This window comes from Pundamilia nyererei, unplaced genomic scaffold (genome assembly GCF_000239375.1).
Source record: "Pundamilia nyererei isolate P.nyererei 1_Seehausen unplaced genomic scaffold, PunNye1.0 scaffold00199, whole genome shotgun sequence".
NCBI classification, from domain to species: Eukaryota; Metazoa; Chordata; class Actinopteri; order Cichliformes; family Cichlidae; genus Pundamilia; species Pundamilia nyererei.
The window spans coordinates 723,008-748,817 of NW_005187600.1; the positions used below are offsets into that span (position 1 = coordinate 723,008).

Below are 25,810 nucleotides of genomic sequence, written 5' to 3' on the forward strand. Positions count from 1 at the left end.
TGGGCTTGGAGATGACGCACATTTAAAAATAATAACCCTAAGAGCCTAATTGAATATGTAACTATGGCACATTAACATCAGTGGCGGTTCAGCAAGATGAGCAATTTAAAAAAAAGCACCTGTTCCTCCAGCTGCTGTCGAAGCTTCTTGGCTTTGCTCTGCTTGTAATAGTCCATGATCATCATGGCAGCATAGATCTTACCTATGGTCATGTCACTGGCTGTAAAGGAGAAGGCAGAAAGCAGTGAGACATTATCCACCTCTATCAAACTGAAACTATTTTCCTGAAATAACGCCGGTGATGGCTCGTAGGGTAATGCAATATATTTTTTTACTGGTAAGTCATGATGTTGATTTTACCTTTGTGAATTGGAACCAGTAGGTCCAGCGTCTTCTGAGAGAGATGAGGCCAGATCACACTAATCTCCTTCTGCAGATCCAAATCCATCTGATTCCTATCTTCCCCTCCTTCAGATAAAAAAATGCCCAAAACACAAAATTAGACATAGAAACTGACCCACATTTAAATAAATGCACGGTGTGTCTGTTTCTGTCTAACCTCTGGCTATCTTGACTTCAAGAGCAGTGCGGATGAGGGCCATCAGGGTGGAGGTGAAGTGGACCGTCATGTCATCGTCCACAGGCATGTTCATCAGAACGAGTCTCTGTTGACATCAGCAAAGGTTTCATAGTCAGTCATAATTCACAATACCAGCCGGCAACGGCACAACATGGCACAGTGCAACCTGAGCAACGACCAACGGCTGTGACTGCTTATCGCTACACGAATTCTGATGCAGAGGTACGTGTACTCAAGCTAATTTTCCAAATACTAATTTAGCAAATGTTAAAATCAAAACATTGCAGAGATGAACAGTTACGAAAGCCAAAACATTCATTATAAAAAACAACTTGATATCAGAGTTCCTCATTTAGATATATTTACATATCTAACATGGGGATAATTAACGGGAAACGGTTTCCCTGTAGCTTAGCTTTAAATTTGTTTGAGTTAAATCCACTTTGAATGAGATTACTGTGATCAATACAGGAGGAGAGAAAAGGCAAGCGGATCATTATTTCTTTAAATGAAGACAACATTTGTATTTAATGCCAAAATAAGACAGAAATAAGACAGATAGCCCAAAAAAATATTATTTTACTTGCCCTCTCTTGTCCTTCTATACTTGAAGGTTAAAAAACAAACACATGCGATGGAGCATGCTTGCAGCTTCACTCAAACAGCATGCATAAAGCGCACAAAACAACGAGGCAACAAGAGGCTGTGGCAGGAGGCACATGCAGACAGGTAGATGGAAGAAACTAAAGTATGAACGCCGTGAGATCATCTGACAACAGACGCCGGCAGATCCAGCATGTCGATGTTTAACAACTTTCACATTTACGTCCCCTCTCTGGCTAAATAATCAACAGCAGTAACAAGCTGTCTTTCATCCGTCCGAGTTCTCTGCCAGGATGCAAAGCAAACAGGCAAATCATTACTGTAGCGCCAACCATGCCCCAGTGGACACAAACGCAAACTTAAAACTGCTTTAACAAGCAATACTGCATCATATGATCGACACACACAAAAATGCTTTGCCTTTTTCAGTGTGGGACACACAAAATGATGTTTTACAGAGCTCATCTCTGCTGATTGAAATATGAAGGTGGTGCCTGTTAGTCTTGGTGTTCAGTCTACCTTATATGCCACCTTGGAGGGGCATTTCTTGCCCAGGCCTAGAGGTGGTGACATGTTGGTCAACATCTCATACATGTCAGTGTAATGGATACGACCACTGGGGGCGCCAGGTAGCCATGAAGAATGAGGGAATGACAAAAAAGAGAGGAAAGGGAAGGGAAATGAAGTGGACGATGTTGGAGGTGGAGGAGAAATTGAAAGACGATGGAGGTGTAGGGGAAGTGCAGTCCCAAGGGATGGTGGAGGAAAAAGAGGGGTAAAAAAAGAGGAACAAGAATAGAGGAGATACAAGAGAAAGGATTATTCCAGGCAATCACACACGAGGAGACTAAAGCAGGTTGTTTTCTTTCTATGCTGCCAACGGGGCATAGAAATCTGGGAAAGGAGAAAACCTTGGACAGGATGAGAAAAGGAATGACAGCCTTGCTGGATCTGGTGTAAATACTAAATACTTACATTGGGCTGTGCTGTGTGGGAGTGGGAAGAATGACAAACACCTTTAAACCAGATCCAAAAGGTAGAAAGACACTGGACTCCCTCAAACTGGTCAATTATTGTATCAAAATGAGACTCGAAGCCTCACAGAGGGGTTTTAGTGTAATTAAAGTGTATCTACTGGTTTACAGCTGTGTGGAAATTGAGGAACGTCATGTGCCTTAGTACCCTAAGACTGAATTATTGCCATTCTTTGACCCGATTAACACGCCCCTAACGATCAAGCGGCGGGGAGGGGGGGTCACAGTTGGTGAAGGGAAGGAAAGGCAGGAAAAGAGGAAGTCAGGAAGGATCCAACATCAAAGAGGCAGAGGGGAGGTTTGTTGATATGGGGGAACCAAACCTTGCAAGCCACCCTGTGGGGGCAGTTCTTTCCAAAGCCCAGGGGGGGTGAGATAGTGCGTACAACTTTGTACATCTCCTTATAGTGGATCCTACCACTGGGAAAAACATACAAGTCTTTAGTCACGGTGTAATTACAGACTCACACTATAGTGCACAATAAGGGCCAATGAGGCGCTGTCCTCTAACTCAGCAGTTTCAGAAATCGCAACAATAAATTGGTGGTGAATAAATCACATTAATCGATTCTTAATCGTCTGATTTTTAAATAAAGCAGTAATACTTCCAGCAGACACAGGTCACTCGCACATTTCCCAAGTCCTGAAGAAAGAGAGTTAGTTATTGTTTGCTTTGCTAAACCCACTGTGGTCTGCAGATCGAACATGTAACACAGGGCTGCCCAATCCCAGTCCTCGAGAGCTACTATCCTGCAGCTTTTAGATGCATCCCTACTCCAACACAGCTGAATCAAATGGTGTGATTACCTCTTCAGCATGCCATCATGTTTGGCAAAGGCCTGATAACAAGCCATTCATTTGATTCGGGTGTGTGGGAACAAGGATGCATCTAAAAGCTGCAGGACGGTAGCTCTCGAGGACCGGGATTGGGCACCCCCGATGTAACAGATATCACAGGATGATTATAACAGATATACCAGGATCGATAGGTGGATGGATATTTTGAACATTTTCCACATTTGTAGATGCAGTTTATTGGAGATGGTTGAACCTCTGTATAATTCTGCCTCTCTGAGATGCCTGTGAAGTCCTCGTAGTCTAAGGAGCTTGGAAAGAAAAGCATCTGGACTTCTTTAGGTTGCTTGAAGATGTTTCACCTCTCATCCGAGAAGCTTCTTCAGCTCTAGGGTCAAATAGTGGACAATGGACCCCCTAAATGATCCTCTACCTAATCACACGAGCCGAGGTGTGGAGACGGGTGTAGGTCACAATCAGCCGAAGTTTCTGCTCGTGTGATAAAGAAGAAGTAAAGAAGTCCAGACACTTTCCTTCCAAGCTCCGCAGACTCTCTGAGATCCCTTATAATGAGATCCCTAATAATGTATTTGACCTGTTACTAACTAACCCAGCAATTAGTTGCTAAACATTCCCCCAGCTGTTTCTTTTTAGTAACAGCTGTTTTTGCTCAACGTGCTGCTGTCATAAAATCCAAAATGAGCTCATCATTTTCATTAAATAATCACATTTTATGTATTTTATTGTAAATAAAATATGGGTATATGAGACTGACAAAACTGGATTTTGTTATTATTTACATTTCACGCAGCATTTCAGGTTTTGGAATTGGGCTGTGTAATCATAACGTGGATCCTATCCATGAGACGTATCAGACAAAAGATATTCAACCATTAATATCCAAATATGTTTATTGTTCGCACGTTTAAGGTGCAAACAATAAATGTATACGGCCATTCTCTAAGTAGTGCGATCCATGCTTCACATTTCTGCATCATACTTGTGAAGGTTGCAAGTTGCTGCTAATTTGGTGGAGAATTTTTCACCGTTTTTCACGACTGCAGAGAAACTTTCTCCTCCTCTTGTAATCTAACTAATTACTATTTCTATCGTTACAACGCCGTTACCGTTACCAACAAGAAAATGCGGTCGCGTTACTATTTTTCAACAAACAGACGGTTGAAGCTGTGTTCAGCTTACCGCATGTAAGTAATCTGGGCGCTACAGCTTTTTGGCAAAACACCTGGAGCTCAGGGGGCAAAACAACCACATCAGCGCTGCTGTTTGACTGAGGAAGAGTAAAGTAGTCGTGGTAAGCCAATCACATGACCATTTAAAGACAAAGCAACAAGGTGATATATGCCAGTTTATAAATTGTGTTGATAGGCTGCGTAAAACCAGAGTCATGATAAACAATATTTTTATTTTTCCCTCAATAGTTTTGTCACGTTTACTGTCTAAAGACAGCGCAGCGAGACCTCTTATTTTTTTGGAGTGGCACAAATAATTTGTGGCATCTTACTGAAGAACAGCTGATTGTTCTGTTGTTTGCCAAAGTTGTACACAGGATTTGAAAATTAATAATTTCTATTTGCATTTAAAGTTAAGAAATATGATTCATTAAACATGTTTGTGGTTGTTACAGTAAAAAATATAACTTTCTACTCTGATTTTATGTTTTTTGTCTGATTTTAGATCAACTGTGTTAATACAGTCTGTCAAAATGAGAACATGACTGTAACTTCAGCCACGTGAGGCTGTGCTGAAAAGGATGATACCAAACAAGGCAAAGTAAGTAAGCACTACTGAGTAAGGCAGTTTTTAAAGGTGGAATGTGGAGGGAAAATCAAAAGTAGTTAAAAATGGCCAATCATACCCTGAACCCCAGAGTAACGCAATAGTTACTTTTCAAGTAATTAATTACTTTTAGAATCTTGTAACTCAGTTACTTTTTTGAAGAAGTAACTAGTAACTATAATTAATTACTTTTTCAAAGTAACTTGCCCAAAGCTGGGCATTACTCTTCACAGGGAATATTCATGAGCGCTACCAGAGAGCACTTGAAATGAAATCTCATTATTCCCTTAAAGTAAAAATATGTGAACGTGCTCTTTTAAAAGTGTCAGAGACCAGTTCATGTATTATATCACAGGTTTCCACATCATATCATAATCATAATACCACCAGTAGATCAACTTTGTGTGTAAACTGGAGAAAAGACTCAAGGATACTGACCAGGCAGCTCGATCGTACTCCCCCCAGATTCGAACAAACTCATCTAGGTGGTGGGGACCCAGGATGGACGAGTCTCGGGTGAGATATTCAAAATTATCCATGATTACAGCCACAAACAGATTCAGCATCTGAATGGAGAAAGCACAAGCTGCATATAAATGTGCCAAACGTGCTGTGGGAAAAACTATGATTATTCTTGTTGCAAATAAATAAAGGGATGAGCAATGGCCAAGATTTTTTTTCTCTTACCAGGAAGGAGCTAAAAAAGATGAATGAAACAAAGTAGAAATAGGCAAAGTCGGAACCACAGCCCCCTTCCGGGTCTGTCGACTCTGATTGGAGCAACGGGTCCGTTTCACACTTCTGTCCTCCCAGACAAGACAACATGATCTCCTGCCACGACTCCCCAGTAGCACTCCTGGATACAAACATTAAACGAGACCAGGGGGAGGAGTAGTTGTCAGGACACAGTCATGCCTGCCATCTGGAGGGTGCAACCAGAGTAAGACTTGCAGCTCCATTTCAGAAACAGCTTTTAGATGCGAGATTTAGTTGTTTAGTGGATAAAACTGAATACTGCAGCCACACGAAGGAAAACACTGGTTAGAGAAAACTGCGACCCTGTCCAATGAACGTGCACGGTAAACTTCTGGACAACCAGCTGATCACCACAACTATCTGCGGATAAAAGCTGAGTGCAGTTAGTGGGCAAGCACAGATTTGTCCTTACTATAAAGAGGATGCCGTCCTATTTTTACTGCAATGTGACGGAAATAATGCTAATTTATGCAGTTGTTTCTTTTGCACTGTGTAATGTTTCTAAACGTTGCACTAAATCCTTAATAGACTAAAACCTTGACATGTCCTGAATGCATGAGTCAACAACCCAGTTTGCCCATTTTTCATTGATGTTTCTTTTGTTTGCTCATGTTTCCTTTGGTGTCCTAGTTTCCTGTCCCAGCTCTCCTGAGACATTTTTGTGTTCTACTGTAAATAACATATAGATGAGATTTTCATTTGTTCTTATTTACGTTTTACACAGGATTACAGTTTTTTACCTCTGTCTCCCCTGCTGTGTTAGCTCTGTGAAGCTGGCATGTCTCAGTCCTGGACTCCTGGTGTTTTTTACTTCCTGTTTTATTTTGACAGTCGATTGTCCTGTGTGTTATGTTTTGCTTTCCCTTTAGTCTCTTATTAGTATCAGCTGTGTTCCCACCTGTTGCCTGTGTGTCTATTGTCTCAGTTTCCTGTATGCGCCGTGTGGTCCGTGGTTCTTAGTTTCTGCTTATCCAGAATTATTTTGTCTACTTCGGTAGTTCTGCTGCCTCGGAGTTTCTTTCTGAGTTTCTCCTGCACTTGGGTCCTACCTTACCTGCCACACAGTCATCCTTCAAATTTATGCCACATGAGAACAATGTTGAACTCCACCATGAGACATCAACACAACTCAATCACTCAACGCTTCCTTCCAGACATCTGTTTACACTAATCTGTCAAAACTCTCAAAGTGTCTGCCAAGCAATTTGATAACGAGGTAAGAAGTTCAGTGCACTTGACTCAGGGTAGCCCCGGGGACACTGGGACAGTAAAGCTCTTCGCTACTGTAATCTCGCGACATAATTCAGACTACAATAGAGAAACGTATTTACTGGAACTGGAGCGCTGTTAACTGAACCCACATTTTTAGATTACATAGCTTCCAACAGTGCATCTATTTTAATCAGGTTGCAGGTACTGAAGTGTCCTACCTGAATAGCAGCATCAGAGCACCAGAGAAGGATTTAAAGTTGTTGTGCTGGTTAATGTGCGTCTCCTCGTTCAACTTAATGTTCCCAAACACCTGATTGACACACACAAACAGGCAAACGAGGACAAACTTACTGTTGCTCTGAAGGATTTATTTCACCATAAAAATACACCTAGGATGCAGGGGAACTTCTCACCTGCATGCCAATGATGGCATAGATGAAGAAGAGCATGGCAATGAGCAGGCAGACGTAGGGCAAAGCCTTAAAGGACTGAACAAAGGTCCACAACAGAATACGGATGGTGTAGCCTTGTCTCAGCAGTTTAATCAGACGGGCTGCTCGGAACAGCTTCAAGAAACTCATGTTGATCGTATCAACAAACTGGCAGAGAGACACAAGATGGGAGCAGTTGAATACTGTGACAGCATATTGAAGCAGAGGAATAGTGCTTTTTTTTTTACCTGCAGGTCTACCACGATCTCAGTGATGCTGCCCAAAACGGTGATGAAGTCAAAAATGTTCCACGTGTCTCGAAAGTAGTTCTGTTGAAACAGGAAAGCTGTTCTGAGTCATTTCCAAACACTTGTTGAATTCACTCTAAGGCTTTGCGTGTTTTTGTCTCCTCTCACCAGAAAGCCAAAGGCCAAGATCTTAAGGATGCACTCGACAGAGAAGAGAACAGTGAAAGCCGTGTTCAGGTGCTTCAGCACAGCCTCGTACGCCGGCGGGGCAGAGTAATACTGGAAACGCAAAAGCGGCAACATGTAAATATAAAGTGATCTTTATTATGAGGAGAAGTGGATCGTTTTCCAGCCTGTTCACTGCGCATCAACCTCCTCTCTGATGGGTGTGAACCCTGCACTCTGTAGATCTGCAGGTTGATGGAAGATTCCTACAGACCCATAAATAGTGCCTCTGTCTCTGCACCTCTCATCTGTCGCACTATAAAAGGAGTCATTCCTCTAGGGGCGGCGGCCACAGTTAATGAGGTCATGCAAAATAGCAGCGCACGGACATTATAGATCAATATTTAATACAGGCTGAGTCACTGAGCGCCTGTCTGTCTGAACAACCAGCACAACCCCAGAAGAGGCCAGATCAGAAAATAAATACTGCAAAAACATCAGCAGATCCAAACGCAAACATCACAGCGCGTTCAGGCGGCGCCGAGAGACGAGCGCATCCTTTATTTTACCGCAGAGTGACGCACCTCGGCTTATTTTAAACCCAAAGTGTTAACAGTCGCACTTTCATCACAGAATATGTTGCCGAGAAGTGATGCAAGGTGTGCTTTCCTATCAACAAACGGATGTGTGGAAAATAACACACCAGACTAAGTCACTGCAGAGAAAGGAAAGACGTGAGGCAGATAATAGCGCTTCTGCTTTCATTGATCACTAATCTAATGCTCTGCTCTCATTAAAAAATGCAAAATTTAATAAGTTCTCTGATTTCTTTCCTGTCGTTTCCTCCTTTTCCTCACCTTCATCATCAGCACGATAGTGTTGAGCGCAATCATGGCCAGGACGGTGTACTCGAACGAAGGCGACACAACGAAATGCCACAAACGGTACTGGAACGTGTGCCGATTCTGCGGCATGTATCGGGTCAGGGGCTTGGCGCTGATGGCAAAGTCTATGCATGCCCTCTGAAATACAGAGAGAACCACAGTTAAAACACGGCAGTAAGCACAAAGAATCAGCTGTGCCGTAAAATAAATGTGAGGAAATTCTGATTAGACAAAAGCAAAAGACTCGCTGACTCTAAGAGAATGAATTGTGTGCTGTATTTTTGATTGATGGGGCTTTTCCATGTCTGATCTTGAACATTATTGACTGCCAAGAAGAGCTGCGAGCAGCATCCTAACTAGCATATTTAATTTCACTAGATTGTACCAATACTGATTCCTGCATGTCATCACCTCATTCTTCTCCAGGCTGCACTCCTCCATCATCTTATCTCCCTGCTCCTGGAAGGTGATGATGATGAGAGCCACAAAAATGTTGACGAAAAAGAACGGGAAGACGACAAAGTAGATGACGTAGAAGATCGACATCTCCATCCTGTTGCCGTGGCTCGGACCTCTGTCCTCTTCTGTCACATCCACAGAGTGCTGCAGAACCCTGGGAAAGCAGCGGTGCAATGCTAAACCAATGCTGATATAGATGCTAATCAAACCATGACCGACAAAAACCAAACAGCCTTTATATCAGCCTTCATATCGGTCCTAGGACGGTGTGTGGAGGAAATTTTGAAGAAGCTCCAGCAACGCCTGTAGTGTAAAGAGCGTTTCGTCATCGGTGACGCCCCTGATGAAGGCTGCAGACCAAAATGCTGCTCAGGCAAAAACAACAAAGTCTAGAAGCGCTGCTGAAGCTTCAGCCTTCTTCTCCGTGCCTCCTGGAAGTAGTGAAGTTGTGCCAGAAAGCGTTACTCTGTGCAGGAAACTTTCTCTTTCTGAACATTATTAGATCATGTGTTACAGCAGCTTTTTCTTCTGAAATTGTTTTTAAGAATTTATTCGCCAGGATGGAGAGCAAATACCAATTTCCTAAGTGGCTGAGGAAATCATTTCCAGAGGTTTATTTCCTGGCAACTGCCAATTAAGAAGGGCTGGGACAGTGCAAACCCACGAGCCCCGTTTAATCTGTAGCCTGAGATTAAAAAATTGCAATATAGTTCTTGAATGAATCACATCTAATAAATTTCCTTCATGAAAGGTCACACTGGAACCAGAGGACAAGCCAGATGTTAAATTGTTATAAATGCACATAAAATTAAACAAGGCTCCAATGAAAGAAAGCTGAAATTGGCACGAATATCTAAAGTTAACTCACTGAGGCCATCCCTCTCCAGTGGAAACCGTGAAGAGAGTAAGGAGCGCCCAGATGACGTTGTCGTAGTGGAACTCATGCCTCTTCCACTCTCTTCTCTTCACCTCTTTCTTGTCTTTCCCGTAGTCAATATAGTAACCCCTGAAGGAACATACAACCATCGTGGTGAGGTTGTTTTTGTCATTGTCGTCACTGGTCTTGGTTTCCCTTTGCCCCCTGCTTCACCTCCCACCCTCAGCCTCAACTTCAACCACACCCAACTCAACACACAGACGTTCATACCATCACGCTTACACATTCAGGTTTATTAACCGCATTCTCCTCAAGTTACAATTTAATGTATAAAATGTAGAGATATAAGAGAGCATTACTGGCAGTCTTTCTCTGTGTCCTTCGAACTATCGGTGCAGTAGAAAAACTTCCCCTTGAAGAGTTGAACAGCGATGACGGCAAAGATGAACATAAAAAGCTTGTAGACGATTAAGATGTTGAAGACGTTCTTCAGAGACGTCACTACGCAGTCAAACACCGCCTGGAAGAGAGGAACACAGATACTGATCAACCATGGCCAGTCCCCGCTTCTTTATATTTTGCTTCCAGGAAGCCAGACCACCTCGCTATTTTTACAGTGGTGCTGAGCAATACTTCTCCAGGCTTTCTGATGGAGATCTGATCAGTTAGAACAGGTCTCCACGCTTCAGTGCTCACAGTTTGCTGCTCATGCTTTATTACTCTTGTCTGTCTGTTCATTTGGTTTCTGTTCTCTCTGGTTTGCAACAAACAGTTATAAGAAAAACACAGAACAGACCCTCATGTGCAAGGTTCCCTCTAATTCCTCATGTGTCAGAGCAAAAACTCCCTGAGCTCAGGACCACTGTGAGCAGCAGCAGACGTGTGCACTGTGGTCACGCCAGCATCAAATCCATCCAAGTTACATGGTTTATTAAAATAATCAAATTACAGCATTTCTGTTATAGTACTTTTAATTAAGTGCTATAACTCACTTAACAATGAAAAATCTTGTTCATGACCTATAGCATGTTGGCACTACTGGAAGTAAAATAAGTTGAATTGCAATTTTGAAAACACACTTAACATGTTTTTATAAAGCTCTGCGTGAAGTTCCTGCTGTGGTCTGGGAGAGAGTCCTGTAACTCTTTGTCTGCAAAATACAGTATATAATGACCAATGTTGGGCAAGCCATTTTGAAAAAGTAATTAATTATAGTTACTAGTTTAAAAAAAGTAACTGAATTTTGCAAACAACAAAGTTATTTGCAGCTATTTATCTAAAAATGCAGTCAATGCGTTTTTTTAAATAACTATTTACAGAACAATCAGCTGTTGTGCATCAAATAGGATGCCACACAAATTATTTGTGCCACTCAGAGGAGCCTGATACCTGCAGGCCCGACAGCAGCAGGTGTATCACTCCACCTGTTTTTAACCTGGAGACAGTATTTACATTGTAATCTGCCTTTAGTAGCTTTTTGGCAGCACATTCACCTCATTGTTCTGACACACACAGCAAAACTGTCTGCTACACAACACACTGACTGTCGACTCCAAGCACGCTAAACGTCACAAATCTCTAACATCTCAAAACTCTCTCTCTCTTTCGCTCTTCCTAAACAACCAAATGCTGCGTCGCCATGTCATTTTCTGATTGGTTGACATGGGATATTTTTCCACCAATAGGAAAGGGTGGGGTTGTTTTTTTAAACTCACAGGCAGAGCGCTTTCTTCCTGTGGTAAAAAAACAACAACGACACAATAAAAAACATAATGAATAATAACTCTCGTTTTATAAAAGCTGGTTTATAGTTTGAAGTCCACACTTTTCCCGTCAATTGTTCCGTCTGTCCTGCTCACATCGCCACTGGCTATACGCGTTGTCATTAGCATGCCTTCTCTCCACATCGGCCATGCTGCTTTGCTAGCTAAAACACTGGTGGCGGCACATAAGGACGCTGTCACAGCTGCATAACACTAATGTGAATTGCATTATAAGGCTGGAGCAGCCAGTCACCGGTCACTTACTGACTCACACTGCAAAACAACACAATGTTACGTATTTATTTTAATTTCAATTGTGGTTGAGCTTTTTTGTGCGCAGCGCAGAGTTCCTGTGCGCAGCGCAGAGTTCCTGTGCGCAGCGCAGAGTTCCTGTGCGCAGCGCAGAGTTCCTGTGCGCGCAGGTTTGAAGGACCATTGCATATGTAACCTGTTGTAGTACACAGCTAACGCAGGCATAAACGTTCTCCGTGTTATCGTCGGGTCTTACCACGACGTAACTGTTGTTGGGATTTAGTGCTACATAAATAAAAGTGAACTGACATAACAGGAAACAAAGGAAACTCTAAACCTGAAGCAACGTGCAAGTCCATGCTTGAGCTCTGACATACAAATGTATGTGACTGTCAACATTTTTACCAAATTTAAATTCTGTCTTTTAAATTTTTATTTAATTTGATTTCTCTTTGGTATAAGAGTATATATATTTTTAATGAACTGCCTCATCAAAACCAAAACAGACAAATAAGCCAACGACAGTCAAAAGCATTTCATACCTTTAGTTTAGGAAGCCTCTTGATGGTCTTCAGTGGTCTGAGGACGCGCAACACCCTCAGAGATTTGATGGTTTTGATATCCCGTCCTTTGTTATTTCTGTACAGAAACACACAGCGTGAACATCGTTAATGCCCCGTTTTGGCCTCTTCTTCTTCTTTTCCACCTTTAACCCACAACAACATGTCACAACATGTATAACACGTTTTACTAATTTGGCATTCTGCAGAAATTTAAATGACTACATTTAAAGTTAGTATTTTTCATAAGAGAGGACTTTTCTTAGTCTTTTACCCCATCACATTGCTGCTGGTCAATCCCACAGAGGCATCATCCACAGACAGTTAAAGCAGGAGAGAGGGACATTTATAACAACAGTTACAAACCCATAAAGGAAATGGAACAGACTGTGATGCAAAAGATAACTTACAGTTGATTTAGAGACACTTTTGTGTTAAGACATATGATTAGCTCATGAGACTAATAAAAATAAATCACGTGACTGACGTGAGGGCGAAGGCCACCAGCGCTCCCACCACCACGACGAAGTCGAGCATGTTCCACAGGTCTCTGAAGTAGGAGCCATCGTGGAGGAGCAGACCCTGATCAATCATCTGGAGACAGCACAGAGCCAGGCGGCGAGTTAGAGGTGATAATGAGTCAGCGAGGAAAGATTACAGCCCTCAACTTGCTGCAATAAATCCATGTTTGTTACTTCAAGGCTGAAACACAGCAGAGGGTCGTAATTCTAACATAAAACCGGTTACTTCAACTTCTTTGGTAGTCAGATATGTTTTCATAAGAAACCGTTTTTCTGTGTTTGTTCTGTCTGTTGCTGAACTCATCCAGCTAAACCACAGGATGTCTTTGAATTTAAACCCATTAGATACATTTACATGATTCAGCAGCATGTCTTCTGACATTTTTTCATAATAACTCACCTTTATTATCATTTCAAACGTGAAGACTCCAGTGAACACGTAGTCAAAATAGCGCAGAACCTGTAAAGTCACAGCCAGAGACGCTTTAGAAATATCCGAGATGACACACAAAGGGCGCAGAAAACAATTTCACAATGTTTTTTCTTTCATATGCTTCCTGATAGTCGCTTAGCAGGAAAAAGTCCCCTCAAATGACATTAATGCAGCACAGGATTAGCCCCGCTCCTCCAGTGAATAACCAGGCTCAGTGTGTTTCAGACCTCATTTGCCACACTCATCAGATATAATTGCCCCCCCATCAAGCGGCCTTTTGCAAAACAGTTTAAGGATTTTTTCCCTTCTGTTCTTAATGATATTTAATCTGCTTACCTGAGGGGAGCTGAGAAACCCACAGTGCTGATAAAGCGTGATCGAACTCGTATCTCAGGATGAGAGTGATTAAAAAAGCAGAAAGACTGGATCCTCCACTGAGACAATCGTGCAACACCTGCCTCAGACAGGTGATTCGTACATTAGTGTGAACACAAACCTTATTCCAGTGCGACGAGGTGGCTACAGGGTCCTCAGCAGCCAGTGCGATACTACTAGCAGCAATGACCAGAAGGATGGACATCTCAAAGTACCTGAGGTTCACCACATAATGACACGCTCGACGCACACTGGAGAGAGCAGAGTGGAGACCACGTAAGGCACAGGCAAAGAAGAAGACTATAAGTTTAGCCACAGTTTATACACTAATATGCAAGGATTACAAATTCATATGAAAATGGAGAATTTAAAAAAAATCGACATTTTGTTTTCTTTTTTGTTCATTTCAAACAAATATCCCATTCGGTTCCAACTTCTCCTCATGTCACCAAGCTGTGCTGTTTCAGACTGAAAAGCAACTAAATAAAAGATAAATTAAGAGGATTTAGAGTCATGACACATCCGAGAAACATTTCTGTTGAGTGCCTGATCATCTTTATCAGAACACAAGAGTGAGAGCTGCAGCTTCTTGCTCAGTTTGCTGTCTGCGACATCTCACAGCTAGAAAACTTCACTCTGAAAGGCGTCTCTGAAGAAATGTTTCTGACTGTCATTTCATGACGATGCATAACACGTCACAGAGCTGATCTCAGTAAATGCCACAGGTTTGCCACAGGTATTAAAGGGTGACACACTGCAGAGCGTTGTGTTAGCAACAGTTGCACAGGAATATTTACAGACAGATGATCTCATATTAAATATTGAAGTTAAGTGGCACAGGTAACGAAACAAACAGCTAAGTGGATTTAACCCTTTAAAGCCTGAACCACGAAATAATTTAGAGAAAATGTTAATTTGCATAAATGATTTTAAATGTTTATCATATTGTTGGCCTTTTTGCAATTTTTAGTTTTGCTTATTTTGCTTTTTGTCCGAAAAAACAGAAATCTCAAAAATGTACTAAAACTCATGAATCAAACACTTTGACTTTAAAGGGTTAAATCCAAGTGTGTCGCTACATTTGACTGGACCACCAGTTTTTGCAAAATGTCATGAATTATTCTACTCATGCTACGCTGACAGCAATCATGTGTTTTTCACATTCACAGGCTGAATGCATGAATATTCTGCAGCTGTTAGCTGTTTAATTTAATGAATTGTTTGCTTTTAAAGACTGAAACCTCAAAAACAAACCCCTTGATCTTCATTTAAGACTGAGAAAATGCCAGATGCATAAAACCACTGACACTTAAAGCCATATCAAACTACTTATTTCTCCATTTAATTATTGGCTTTTGGGTTTACAAGGTGCACTTGAATGCACCGTTAATTTAACAGAGTATTTTGAGAGTTGGCTGCTTGAAACCCAATGGGCTCAAGCCCAGATAATCCAGGCATTACTTACTGTGAGGTTGTCTGGCAACTAGAGGAGACTCTGAAACACGAGAGTGCAATTGACCTTCTAATCAAACTCTCTGCAGTCCTACTGCACTATTATTCCCCGTCACACAGACATGATACAATAGTCCATGTAAGAGACAGCAACTTACGGGTTGTCAGGTTTGAAGATGAACATACTGTCTGGGATCACAGAGTTGGCCGGCTTCGTCTCTTCTGATTCCTCCTTCTCTGACTTACACTGTTCAGGGTCCTTACTGTTGACTGCAGGAGGTCAGGAGAAGGAGATTCTGTTTTTATCACAGTCTGCCCACTAGGACAGCATTAGCCTCAGAAAGCCAACCTAAACACTGAAAGTTTTCTGTGGGGACTTTTAACCAGAAAAGAGAGGTGATGAAGTCTAGCAGCGGTAAGCCGTGAACTGTGGGCCCGGCTTAGGTGATGACACGACTCACTGTTTCCTAGAATGCGTTATCTCTGGAGGCTACAATGTAAATTAAGTGTGATAGATATGAGATCAAGCACGTCCCTATAACTGCATCCTTACTCAGAGCTTTACTAGAACATTTCAAAAATGCTTTTTTGAGTTTATGATAGCTGCAGATCATCCACCTGTGAGAATGGAAACCAGTCCCACGTAAACGATCACTGATGAGCTTTCAGACGAGGCTGCAAATACGAGCAGCCTCGTCACAAGCCATTAGAGAAAACAAGAAATTACCTGAAAATCACAAATCTACATTTGGTCCATTACCTTTGATTGTGGAGAGCTCGAGAGATGACTGCACATTGGGCACTTCGACGATCACGCTGGAGCTCAGCTGAGATTTATCCCGTTCCTGCTGCATCTCTGTTTCTTCTTTGTTGTCCTCTGGGACAGCAGGCGCAGGCGGCTCCGAAGGCTGAGGAGGTTCTTCTTGCTTCTGGGGACACTGATCACCAGGGTGGCTCTGGTTATCTGCTGGAGCGCTGTCCCCTTCTGCACTCTTATCACTCGGTCTGGAGATGGAGAGAGGAACACGTTACCGGACAGATGTGAGCAGCAGCTGTCCTGCTGTGACACGCTCGCAGCAGGACAGCTGCTGCTGGGTGGCAAATCTATCGACTCCAAAGCCGGAGAAGAAATAAAAGTTTGAGTATAAAAGACATAAGAAGAGATTAGAGTAGTACAGTTCAGTCACTGGTCACACAAATGAGAGTTTTACAAATGAAGACTTAAAGGAAACATACTGAGATCAATTAAAAGAGCAGTTTAAAGCCAAGTGTGAAATGTTGACCTCGATCCTTTCAACATCTCTGACGTGGCATGAAATGACCAAAAACCATGACAGATTAGATCGTCTCTTGCATCTTGTTTGCCAGATCGTTTGTCAGCTCTGCTGACATGGATGGAGAATAGGGAGATAATTTTATGTACAGGTGCCAATGAATGGTTGATGAAAGGACCTTAAGCTGTGGCATGCTAGTTCAAACAACTGCAAATCCACGCACACTTCGGTCAATGATTCCTCGCAGAAACGTTCGATTTATCTTTTGAAAACGAATATTAGATTAAATTAGGTTTGAATTTCATTAAAATGGTCAAAGGTGCATGAACGAAAAAAGCTATTAATTTGTTATCTTATTAGAAGTTGTGTTTTTTCTCCATTGTACAACATGTTGCTACACTTTTTCCAAGTCACATAATTAAGTATTGGGATTAAAATGTGATCTCCTGGGATGTATCTCACCTGGGCCCTCTGCTGGGATGGCATTCTCCCTTTCCATTTCTTCACTCCATCGCCCTTAAACTTTATCTGCCAAATAACCTCAGCTACTAAAACGACTTGTTTGCGTGTCTCACCTGCTCTCCTCATGCTTGGAGACGTCTCCTTCTTTGTTTTTAGCGTCTTCTGCTTTCCCAGGGTTATTCTTCTTGTCCCCGACGACTGAGCAGCTCGCCGCCTGGCCTCCGTTTGCAGGAGAAGACCCCTGACTTCTGGTCCTGGTCTGATGGTCATAGTGATACAAGTCCTTACTGCCCCTGTTTCCACCACGACCTCCCATGTCTGGAGTCAGTGCCTCCCCATTATCTGGAGGTCTGAACTTCTTTACTGCCCTGTGTTGACGCTCACCATTCAATCTGGGGCTGTGACGCTCACTGACGTGTTTGTGACTCTGATTAACATCCAGGTTTTTGCTCTGAGGGATGGGCACTGAATCAGGCGCCTCTGGTATGTTCCTGAACACAGAATCAGTGGGATCCGCTGATTCTGGCTCCACTGATTCGGGATTGTCACCAGACAGAGCTGCATCCAGTGGTACATCCACAGATATGGAGGAGCCTGAAGGCTGGGTCTTGGCTGGGGAGGCTAGGGGATCTGTCAGATGCTTTATACTCCCTGACGGTGTTTGCACGGCCTTGCGGTGCAGCGAAAGTGGACGTACGTGAGCCTGGCTCGAGGCAGGAGGACCGTCTTTCTCTTCGGTGGGGCTACTGAACAGGATCTCTCGGCTGGACATCTGTCGGTGTCTCCGCAGCTGGCTGGTCCTCTGCTCCCACACTGACATGGTCATCCTCTTTCCTCTCTCTCTCCTGGACATGAAAGAGTTAGAGGGGTTGAGTGGTGGGGGTGGGCGGCCCTCCCTGACACTGCCATGGGCCTCCTCCAGGGAGCAGGCATAGGTAGGCCTGCTGCGGTGAATGGCTCGTTTCCTGTACAGATAGGGCCGCCTCCTGCGGCTTCCCCTGGAAAAAGGAAAACGAGGTACGATGTCAGCATACGTAGACAGAAAGCATTAAGCAGGTTTAAAATAAGGTTTCTTTAAGCTTTCGTGCTGAAATGGTTTTATTTTAGCGTCGTAATGTATAGATCTAAGTCTGTCATGGGTGATTTGATTTGATTGAAACTTCATTTTTTAATTTTTGATTTATGAAATGTACGTTTGCAGTCAAAACATGTACATCACATTAACATCACAGCACACCGCAAGTGCTTGGGGTTGATGTTCGAGTGATTTACCAGTTACAAAGAGAAACTTCATCCAACATGAAGCAACTTTTTTGTTTTTCGATGAAGATGTTGGGTGAAAAAATAAGCCAGGAATTGTCGTGCGACTTGAAAAACAAAAATGCTAAGATGCAAAATGATGTCAGTGGAATAAATCTTAGAAAGAAATGTAGCTTCAAATGATGCTGGAGAGTCGGAAGGTACAGGACAGAGCACGGACAGAACACCACGCAGGATGAGTCTATGAGTGAGAGATTCAGAGAGTTGAACAGACAGCGTTACTTACTGGAGCGTGGACTCTTGTGTGATCCGTGTTATCAATGAGCGATTGGTTGAAAACAAGACATTAGTGCTTTGTAAGCAGAGACAAAACAGGCCAGGAGACACACAGCAAACTGGCGCCGCACACAAAGACGCGGCCGTGAAAACAACTATCCAGGCTGTTCGTGCCATTTACCAGCTGCTGTGAATTTATTATTCATAGCTGGAGGGAAGAAACTATTTTCTGAATTCTGCACACATAAATAAAATGAAATATTAATGCCACATTTATTCCCACATTGCTTTGAAAAAAATATTCTGAATGAGATTAAAGGGATTCCAGATGCTTTGGTGTGTGTCTCCGCTGGAGCCAAGCAGCACATTGACAAACAAGATGGTAACAGTATCAGAAACAATTAAACAACATTAATAAACATTAACAGTAAGCACAACATAGATAAAAAAGACATCTTGAGTAGACTGAAATGTTACACATTCTGAGCTACGGTATGAGGACAGGTAGAAAACACAGAGATGGGCTCCGTCAGCAGACAAAGAGTACATTTCCAGACACCCTTTGAACAAAACCAGCACATTGGGATGCAGCTCTGAACACGACTGCCACTTCAGAGCACTCACAGATTAGCATTCATGCTAGCAGAGCTAACGGGGGAATTCGAGTGCCGAGCTTCTAAATATTAGCTTGAAAATACTGAGGAGTGTTTGAGAGCGGGATTAAAGACTTCCCGCTGAAAGAAAAACTGAGCACACACCAAAATGTTCCATTCTGGGTGAGTGTGCGTGCATATCTTTCTGTTTTTCTTTGATCATGCTGACCAGAAGCATGCGTTTCCCAAGATGAGACAATAATCAACCTCCGACGTGCAGCGTCTTGCACTTTAACTTAGGAAATGCTGCCATGCAAAAACTTTCTTCGGGGCTAGCAGGGGCAGGCACTGCTACAGTTTCACTGCTGACATCAGAGATGAGACCCGAAACCCTTAAAGTTCAAAGTGTCCTCTGTCAAGTTGACCCTCCCAGTCTGCTCTACGGGCTCTGATAAGACCCTCGTCTGGTTCAAGTGAAGTTAATACTCAGCAATTTTCTTCTGTTTTGTTTTAATCTTTGTTTTCTTCATCAAGAACCTTTAACAAAAAGGGCAAGGTCTCAAGAATGAAAGACAGAGACAGAATAAATAAAGTAATTTATGTTAATATTCTGTGTTCCCATAGAGTCTTCTTCATGCCCATGCAACAAACCGCTTGGTTCTCAATACACAGCGTGCGTACAGAGCAGGAGGTCCCCACCTGTGTTCATGCACATGCACTTCCACCAACTATGTCAAAGCAATGTTCAATCAGTTCCCAAGGACAAAAACAAAAGCATCTATTCTGAAAGCTGGAGACCTGGACACTGAGAAAATAAGGTCACATCATTTTATTAATAACATTTTCCAGTGAAAACATCTGCTTTGCAGAGGCACAGGCGTGTTTACTGTATTACTGTAATGGACACACCACCCTTAATTTGGATCCTAAGTACTCCTGTTTCCATAACAACTATGTCAGCACCTCCCACCCCAGAGTGGAGCCAGTAACCATGGAGACATAGACTTCAATTAGGAGCAAATTACAGAGCAGGGGTCAGGCAGAGGATAGATAGCAGACCTTTCAGTGGACACGTACCAATAAGTCTGGAGTGGGACAGCACCTAGAACCGATTCACTCGACAACCTCTAAGTGATGTTTAACGTTTACGAGCCAGCACTGAGAGACACTCGATTTAGTCATCGTTTGTACTGACGGCACATTTGACTGTTCTACATTCTGTAGTTTTATTAGTAAGCCAAAATCTATTGCACCACATGGAAGACTAGACACACTTCTTGGCTGAAGAAGGGAACAAGAGGGAGGACAAGATAGAGAGAGGGAGGAGAGAAGGTCAGGCAGGAGAGGCTGCATACAGCACTTACTCTGAGGACATGAAGGAGGACAATGGTCCAACCTCCTTCGCCTTCTGCAGAGCATGCTTCTGGTTGAACGCTGCCTCTGCTTCCTCTTCATCCTGATCAAAAGAAGAGAAGATGAAGAGGGAATGAACAGCTGTAACATCTGTAATTGTAAATAATGGAATAAAATCAGACAGCGAAAAAGAAAGAGGGGAGATTTTTAAAACTACTCAGCATTAATAAAGAGAGCTGGATTAAATGAGGCTTTTTTGTTATTCATGTTTTATTACCTTTGTTAGCTCTTGTGCATTGGCAAGGTTATCCACAGCAATGGCCAAGAAGACATTAAGCAAAGTGTCTGGTTACACCTGTGTTAAGGACTAACAGATGAACTCTTTGTTAAGAGACAGATGCACCACAGTACTGCAGACTGAAATCATAAAAACCACGTTGCACCTGTGCAACAGCACTGTGACAGCGACATTGTGTCCTTGTTCAAAAATGTTCAAGGTCTGACAACAATGACCATCAATGAGGGATGACTGTTGGCGCCAGATGGGTTGGTTGGATGATTTTACAAGTTGCTGATATACTGAGATTTTCCTCCACAAACATCTCTAAGGGTTTACAGAGAATGGTCCCAAAAAATAAAAGACCTGAAAATATGCAGCGAGCAGCAGTTATCTGGGAAAAATGCCTTCTTACAGTAATACCAGTGGTCAGAGGACAATGGCCAGATTGCTTTGTGCAGTTACTCAAATAAGCACTTGCTCCAACCAAATGGCCTGTATTTGTATAGCGCTTTACTAGTCCCTAAGGACCCCAAAGCGCTTTACACATCCAGTCATCCACCCATTCACACACACATTCACACACTGGTGATGGCAGCTACATTGTAGCCACAGCCACCCTGGGGCGCACTGACAGAGGCGAGGCTGCCGAACACTGGCGCCACCGGGCCCTCTGACCACCACCAGTGCACTTACCTTGGTGCACTTACCAGATGCACCAAGGTAAGTGCATCTGTGAACACACAGCATTGAACACTGAAACAGATGGGCTACAACAGCAAAAACCACGCCAGATGCCACTTCTGTCAGTTAAAAGCAGGAAATTGAGGCCACAATTTAGCATTGGCTCCCAAAACTGGACAACAGAAAATTGGAAAAACATTTCCTGGTTTGATGAGTCTTGATTTCTGCTGAGACATTTGGATGGTGGGGACAAAACACAAACAACATTAAAGCATGGATGGATCCTTCCTTCTGTTAGTGGCTCAGGAAGGTGATGCAATGGTATGGTGGATATTTTCTTTATTAGTACCAACTGAGCATCATTTAACACCAACCTTAGTATTGCTGCTAACCACCTCTTTACACAGTGTACCCATCTACTGGAGGCTGATTCCAGTAGGTTAATGCACCATGTCATAAAGCTCAAATCATCTCAAACTGGTTTCTTGAACATTAAAATGAGCCCAAATGACCTCCACAGTACTAAGATCTCGATCCTTTTGGGGTATGGTGGGACAGATTTGTATTATGGATGTGCTACCAATAAATCTGCAACAACTGTGTGGCGCTATCATGTCAATAAGGGGCAAAATCTCCTCTTTCTAACACCTTGTTGAATCCATGTCGCAAATAAGACAAATAAGTTTTGAAGGCAAAAGGGGCAAACCAGCACTCGAAAGGAGTTCCTAATGAAAGATCCAGTGAGTGTAGGTTTGGTTGAGACCAAATGATGTATATAGTTCTTTATGTATATAATAGTTCTTTACTTTTAATCACTTTCTAGTTAGCTGTAGGTAGTTTTTGTCCATTTGGTAAAAGAGAAATTTCCAAAAATGTAAAAAGCTTCCTCCTCCTATAGACAAAGGACAACTAGAAGGAGTTCATGAAGGACATCGAGCAGACGGTCAATATTATTGATCTGTCTGCTTCACATGTCTGTTTGTATACAGTGTCTTCCACTCTCTTAATTGGAATTCAAGAATCTAACACAAATCGATATGTTAAGCTTTACAAATGAGATCAAACGGGAGAGTGAACAATGGAAAAAATGGCTACAATTTCAGGTGCAATTAAGAAACATTAGAATAAACCTACGTTACATAATAACAGCAGGCTGTCTGTTATTTCTAGCATGAAGGATACAGTTTCCAAAAAGGGTGAGAACTATAAAGTAGACAGAAGACCACATGCCAGACTTTACTCCACCTTGGGAGCGAATACCGTTGTACATCACCTCGTTCCAGTCCTCTCCGGTAAGGATCTGTGAAAACACACCCACAGCAGCACACAGCCATGCAGAGCTTTGCTGGTGAATCACCTCTAGGTCCACATTTATCAAAATGTATACTTAAAAGTAAATTTCCTATATATTTTGAAGCTGTGTTGAAAGTAGAAACTGTCAGGTTCATTTGCAGACCTGAAAGACGGTCATGATAGCTGCAGGGAAAGTGTCAAAGTTTGTCGGAGTGTAGTCTTCAAAGATGAACCTGTAAAAAATAAGTGACATTTATAATCAAGTACTCTGATACTGATACATTTATCCCCACGTCTGCCCAAATTTTAATTTGGACCTTTGGGATGTTACATTACTATTAGACCAGGGCTGCCCAATCCCAGTCCTCAAGAGCTACTATCCTGCAGCTTTTAGATGCATCCCTACTCCAACACAGCCGAATCAAATGGTTTGATTACCTCTTCAGCATGCCATCGTGTTTGGCAAAGGCCTGATAACAAGCCATTCATTTGATTCGGGTGTGTGGGAACAAGGATGCATCTAAAAGCAGGACGGTAGCTCTCGAGGACCAGGATTGGGCACCCCTGTATTAGACCATTGTGTGAAACTGTGAGACAATCACAGACAACCACTAAACCTTCCCTCACCCCGCCCCTCCCTGAGCGTGGTCTGCTGGAGGTTTCTTCCTGTTAAAAGGGAGTTCTTCCCTCCCGCTGTCGCCAAGTGCTTGCTCACAGGGGGTTGTCTCCCTATTGGAGTTTTCTCAGAATTATTGTTTACCTTTCAATATAAAACCCCTCTGGGTGGCTGGTATTATGATTTGGTGCAAAAACAAAACAAAAACCGGAATTAAACTGTCCTTAATTTTGACAGGATGTTTGAGCCAAATTTAAAGAAATTTCCATAACAGCTGCCTGTGCAGAGGCATAAAAATCAGTCTACAAATGACAATCCAACGTATGACAGTCTGGCTAACAGACTTTTATGCTTTTGTCTTCTCAGTTTTAATTCTAGAGGCCAGTTCATCACAAGGACATGCTCGTCTACCTCAGCCAGCTTTTCATGAGGAAAAAGCTTGTGGCAAAGGGCCTTTGACTCAGGGGGAAACCAGAAACAATAGCTGTGTGTGTGTGTGTGTGTGTGTGTGTGTGTGTGTGTGTGTGTGTCAAATGTGATAAAAACAATAAAAACAACTGAACAGGAGCATCTATTGCATTTATTGTCTTCTCAGTTCAGTAAATAAGGATCTACTACACCATGAAGTCTGCTTCATCCTTATTATTATGTTTGTGAACGTGAATTTACTTGAATTGAATTACTATAAAATGTGAATTTTACTTAAAGAGGTTCTATTATTCTCATTTTCAACTCCATATCTTTGTTCTTGAGCTCGGGCACAGCTGCTTTGCATGATTCACTGCTCAAAAATGATCCTTGTTATCTTCTGATGGGACATGACGCAGCCGGTCTGCTGATCCACAGCCTGAAGCAAGCTATTCTACTTCCTCTCCTGTAAGCCATCTTTCTTCTCATTGGCCGCCCCTCACAAACAAGGTTTCAACAGCAGACGATTGAAATGGCTATGACGTCAGAAAGCTCCATGATTGGTAAAAAACAACAGTCCGAAACAGACTGTTTATAGCAGTCTGAAGGCTTATCTCTGGTCTCAGAGGGATTACTGTAAAATAAGCTTGATTTTAGAAACTCCTGCCATGTATAATATGAGCTTCTATCCTTTAAAAGTATATAAATGACAGATCACGAGAAGAAGTTTTATAGGTCGACTTTAAACAAATCTATGAATCTATGTGGAGTCTTACCTTCCACCGAAGAGCTGCATGCCAAGGAGGGCAAAGACAACGATGAAGAGAAAGAGAAGGAATATGAGGGAGATGATGGACTTCATGGAGTTCATCAGAGAGACGACCAGGTTCCTCAGAGACGCCCAGTACCTTGAAAGAGATAAAAAAGCACAGGTTTTGGATTCAGGTTTGTGCGGTCTATCACCCCATTAACGAGGACTTAAAGGGAAACATTTAAATCTAAAGAATATGTTTACAGCTGTTGGTGGAGAATGAAAAATAATGTGAAATAAATTATGAGCATATGAGAACAAAGCCTCTGTTTCTCCAGAGGAAGCTGCAAAACTGAATTTCATAAATAACCACAAGTGTCGTCTCTTTTGTCAGTGTTGATTGGGTTTGAAAAATACCAGTTTGAATGAAAAAAGAAAAAGCATCACACAGTTTAAGAGGCTCCTCATCCAGGCTAGAAGCTCAAAATGCAAAAGAAACCCTGAAACAAAACTTGCTCGAGAGGTGTTGAGTTTATATAGGATAAGATTGATTAGGAAAGCGCACAGAGATGCATCGTGGGTAATACAGGTGTATCATTTTAACAAGGATGATGATGGAGTGGAGTAAAGAAACTAAACTCGGATTATCTGTCTACTGTTAGCTCAGTGTTATTATAGAAACTATGACATCACACTATCAAACAGGTGGTTTGCTCTGTAGTTTAACATACAAGGGATTAGGGCTGGGCCATATCATACCGTTCGCGGTAATACCGGTATAATGTCAGGCAACGATAAGAAAATGAAATATGGCGATAGAGTATGGGTAAAACACGCATGCGCAGTGCCTTTGTTTTCATACGCACACGGCGGAAAAAGCATCGCAGCGACGGAGAATGAGGGCGAAAGCAGATCGTTGAATGAAACAGATGAACCTGGACTGGTTTGTAAAAATGCTGCAGCTTCACTGGTGTGGAACTGGTTTAGCTTTCGTCCATCAGATACACAACAAAGCACTATTTTTGGTAGCGCATGCTAGCGGGCCGTCGTTATTACCGTGTTGTTTGGAAAATACGGCGCACTTAAAATCATCCTTTGATTTTTCTGAAAGTCGACAGAGCCCCTTATAATCCCGTGTGCCTTATGTATTAACTCTGGTTGTGTTTACTGACCTCGAAACGATTTTATGTGCACGGCGCTCGAAAATCTGTCAAATGTTTCAGTACGACTTTGCTAAGCTACGAAGCCGCACCGCTCGATGGATTGTCGGAGCATTACGGCTATCGTAGGCGGAGCCTCGCGGAGTGATACGTACTGCTCTACAAGGGACCCACATGTTACTAATACTGCTAGTCTTTGGTCAACA

The 25,810-nt window shown here is 42.5% G+C and overlaps 1 protein-coding gene across 2 annotated transcripts in view; it reads right to left on the reverse strand.

Annotated features, from left to right (window-relative positions):
- cacna1ea (calcium channel, voltage-dependent, R type, alpha 1E subunit a) overlaps positions 1 to 25,810 on the reverse strand; it is a 110,201-nt gene that overhangs the window by 6,111 nt on the left and 78,280 nt on the right. For both annotated transcript variants that reach the window (XM_005747534.2, XM_005747535.1), the window contains 27 exons: positions 24,470 to 24,601; positions 22,833 to 22,902; positions 22,559 to 22,676; positions 20,693 to 20,760; positions 20,427 to 20,518; positions 17,047 to 17,931; positions 15,958 to 16,202; positions 15,356 to 15,467; positions 13,867 to 13,996; positions 13,338 to 13,397; positions 12,904 to 13,010; positions 12,691 to 12,702; positions 12,399 to 12,495; positions 10,201 to 10,361; positions 9,833 to 9,970; positions 8,917 to 9,118; positions 8,479 to 8,643; positions 7,625 to 7,735; positions 7,457 to 7,537; positions 7,191 to 7,376; positions 6,996 to 7,087; positions 5,497 to 5,665; positions 5,248 to 5,375; positions 1,703 to 1,799; positions 560 to 665; positions 361 to 468; positions 120 to 220 (listed from right to left, as the gene is read on the reverse strand). In XM_005747534.2, coding sequence (XP_005747591.1) covers positions 120 to 220; positions 361 to 468; positions 560 to 665; positions 1,703 to 1,799; positions 5,248 to 5,375; positions 5,497 to 5,665; positions 6,996 to 7,087; positions 7,191 to 7,376; positions 7,457 to 7,537; positions 7,625 to 7,735; positions 8,479 to 8,643; positions 8,917 to 9,118; positions 9,833 to 9,970; positions 10,201 to 10,361; positions 12,399 to 12,495; positions 12,691 to 12,702; positions 12,904 to 13,010; positions 13,338 to 13,397; positions 13,867 to 13,996; positions 15,356 to 15,467; positions 15,958 to 16,202; positions 17,047 to 17,931; positions 20,427 to 20,518; positions 20,693 to 20,760; positions 22,559 to 22,676; positions 22,833 to 22,902; positions 24,470 to 24,601 — 3,973 coding nt within the window. The remainder of the gene's footprint in view (positions 1 to 119; positions 221 to 360; positions 469 to 559; positions 666 to 1,702; positions 1,800 to 5,247; positions 5,376 to 5,496; positions 5,666 to 6,995; positions 7,088 to 7,190; positions 7,377 to 7,456; positions 7,538 to 7,624; positions 7,736 to 8,478; positions 8,644 to 8,916; positions 9,119 to 9,832; positions 9,971 to 10,200; positions 10,362 to 12,398; positions 12,496 to 12,690; positions 12,703 to 12,903; positions 13,011 to 13,337; positions 13,398 to 13,866; positions 13,997 to 15,355; positions 15,468 to 15,957; positions 16,203 to 17,046; positions 17,932 to 20,426; positions 20,519 to 20,692; positions 20,761 to 22,558; positions 22,677 to 22,832; positions 22,903 to 24,469; positions 24,602 to 25,810) is intronic.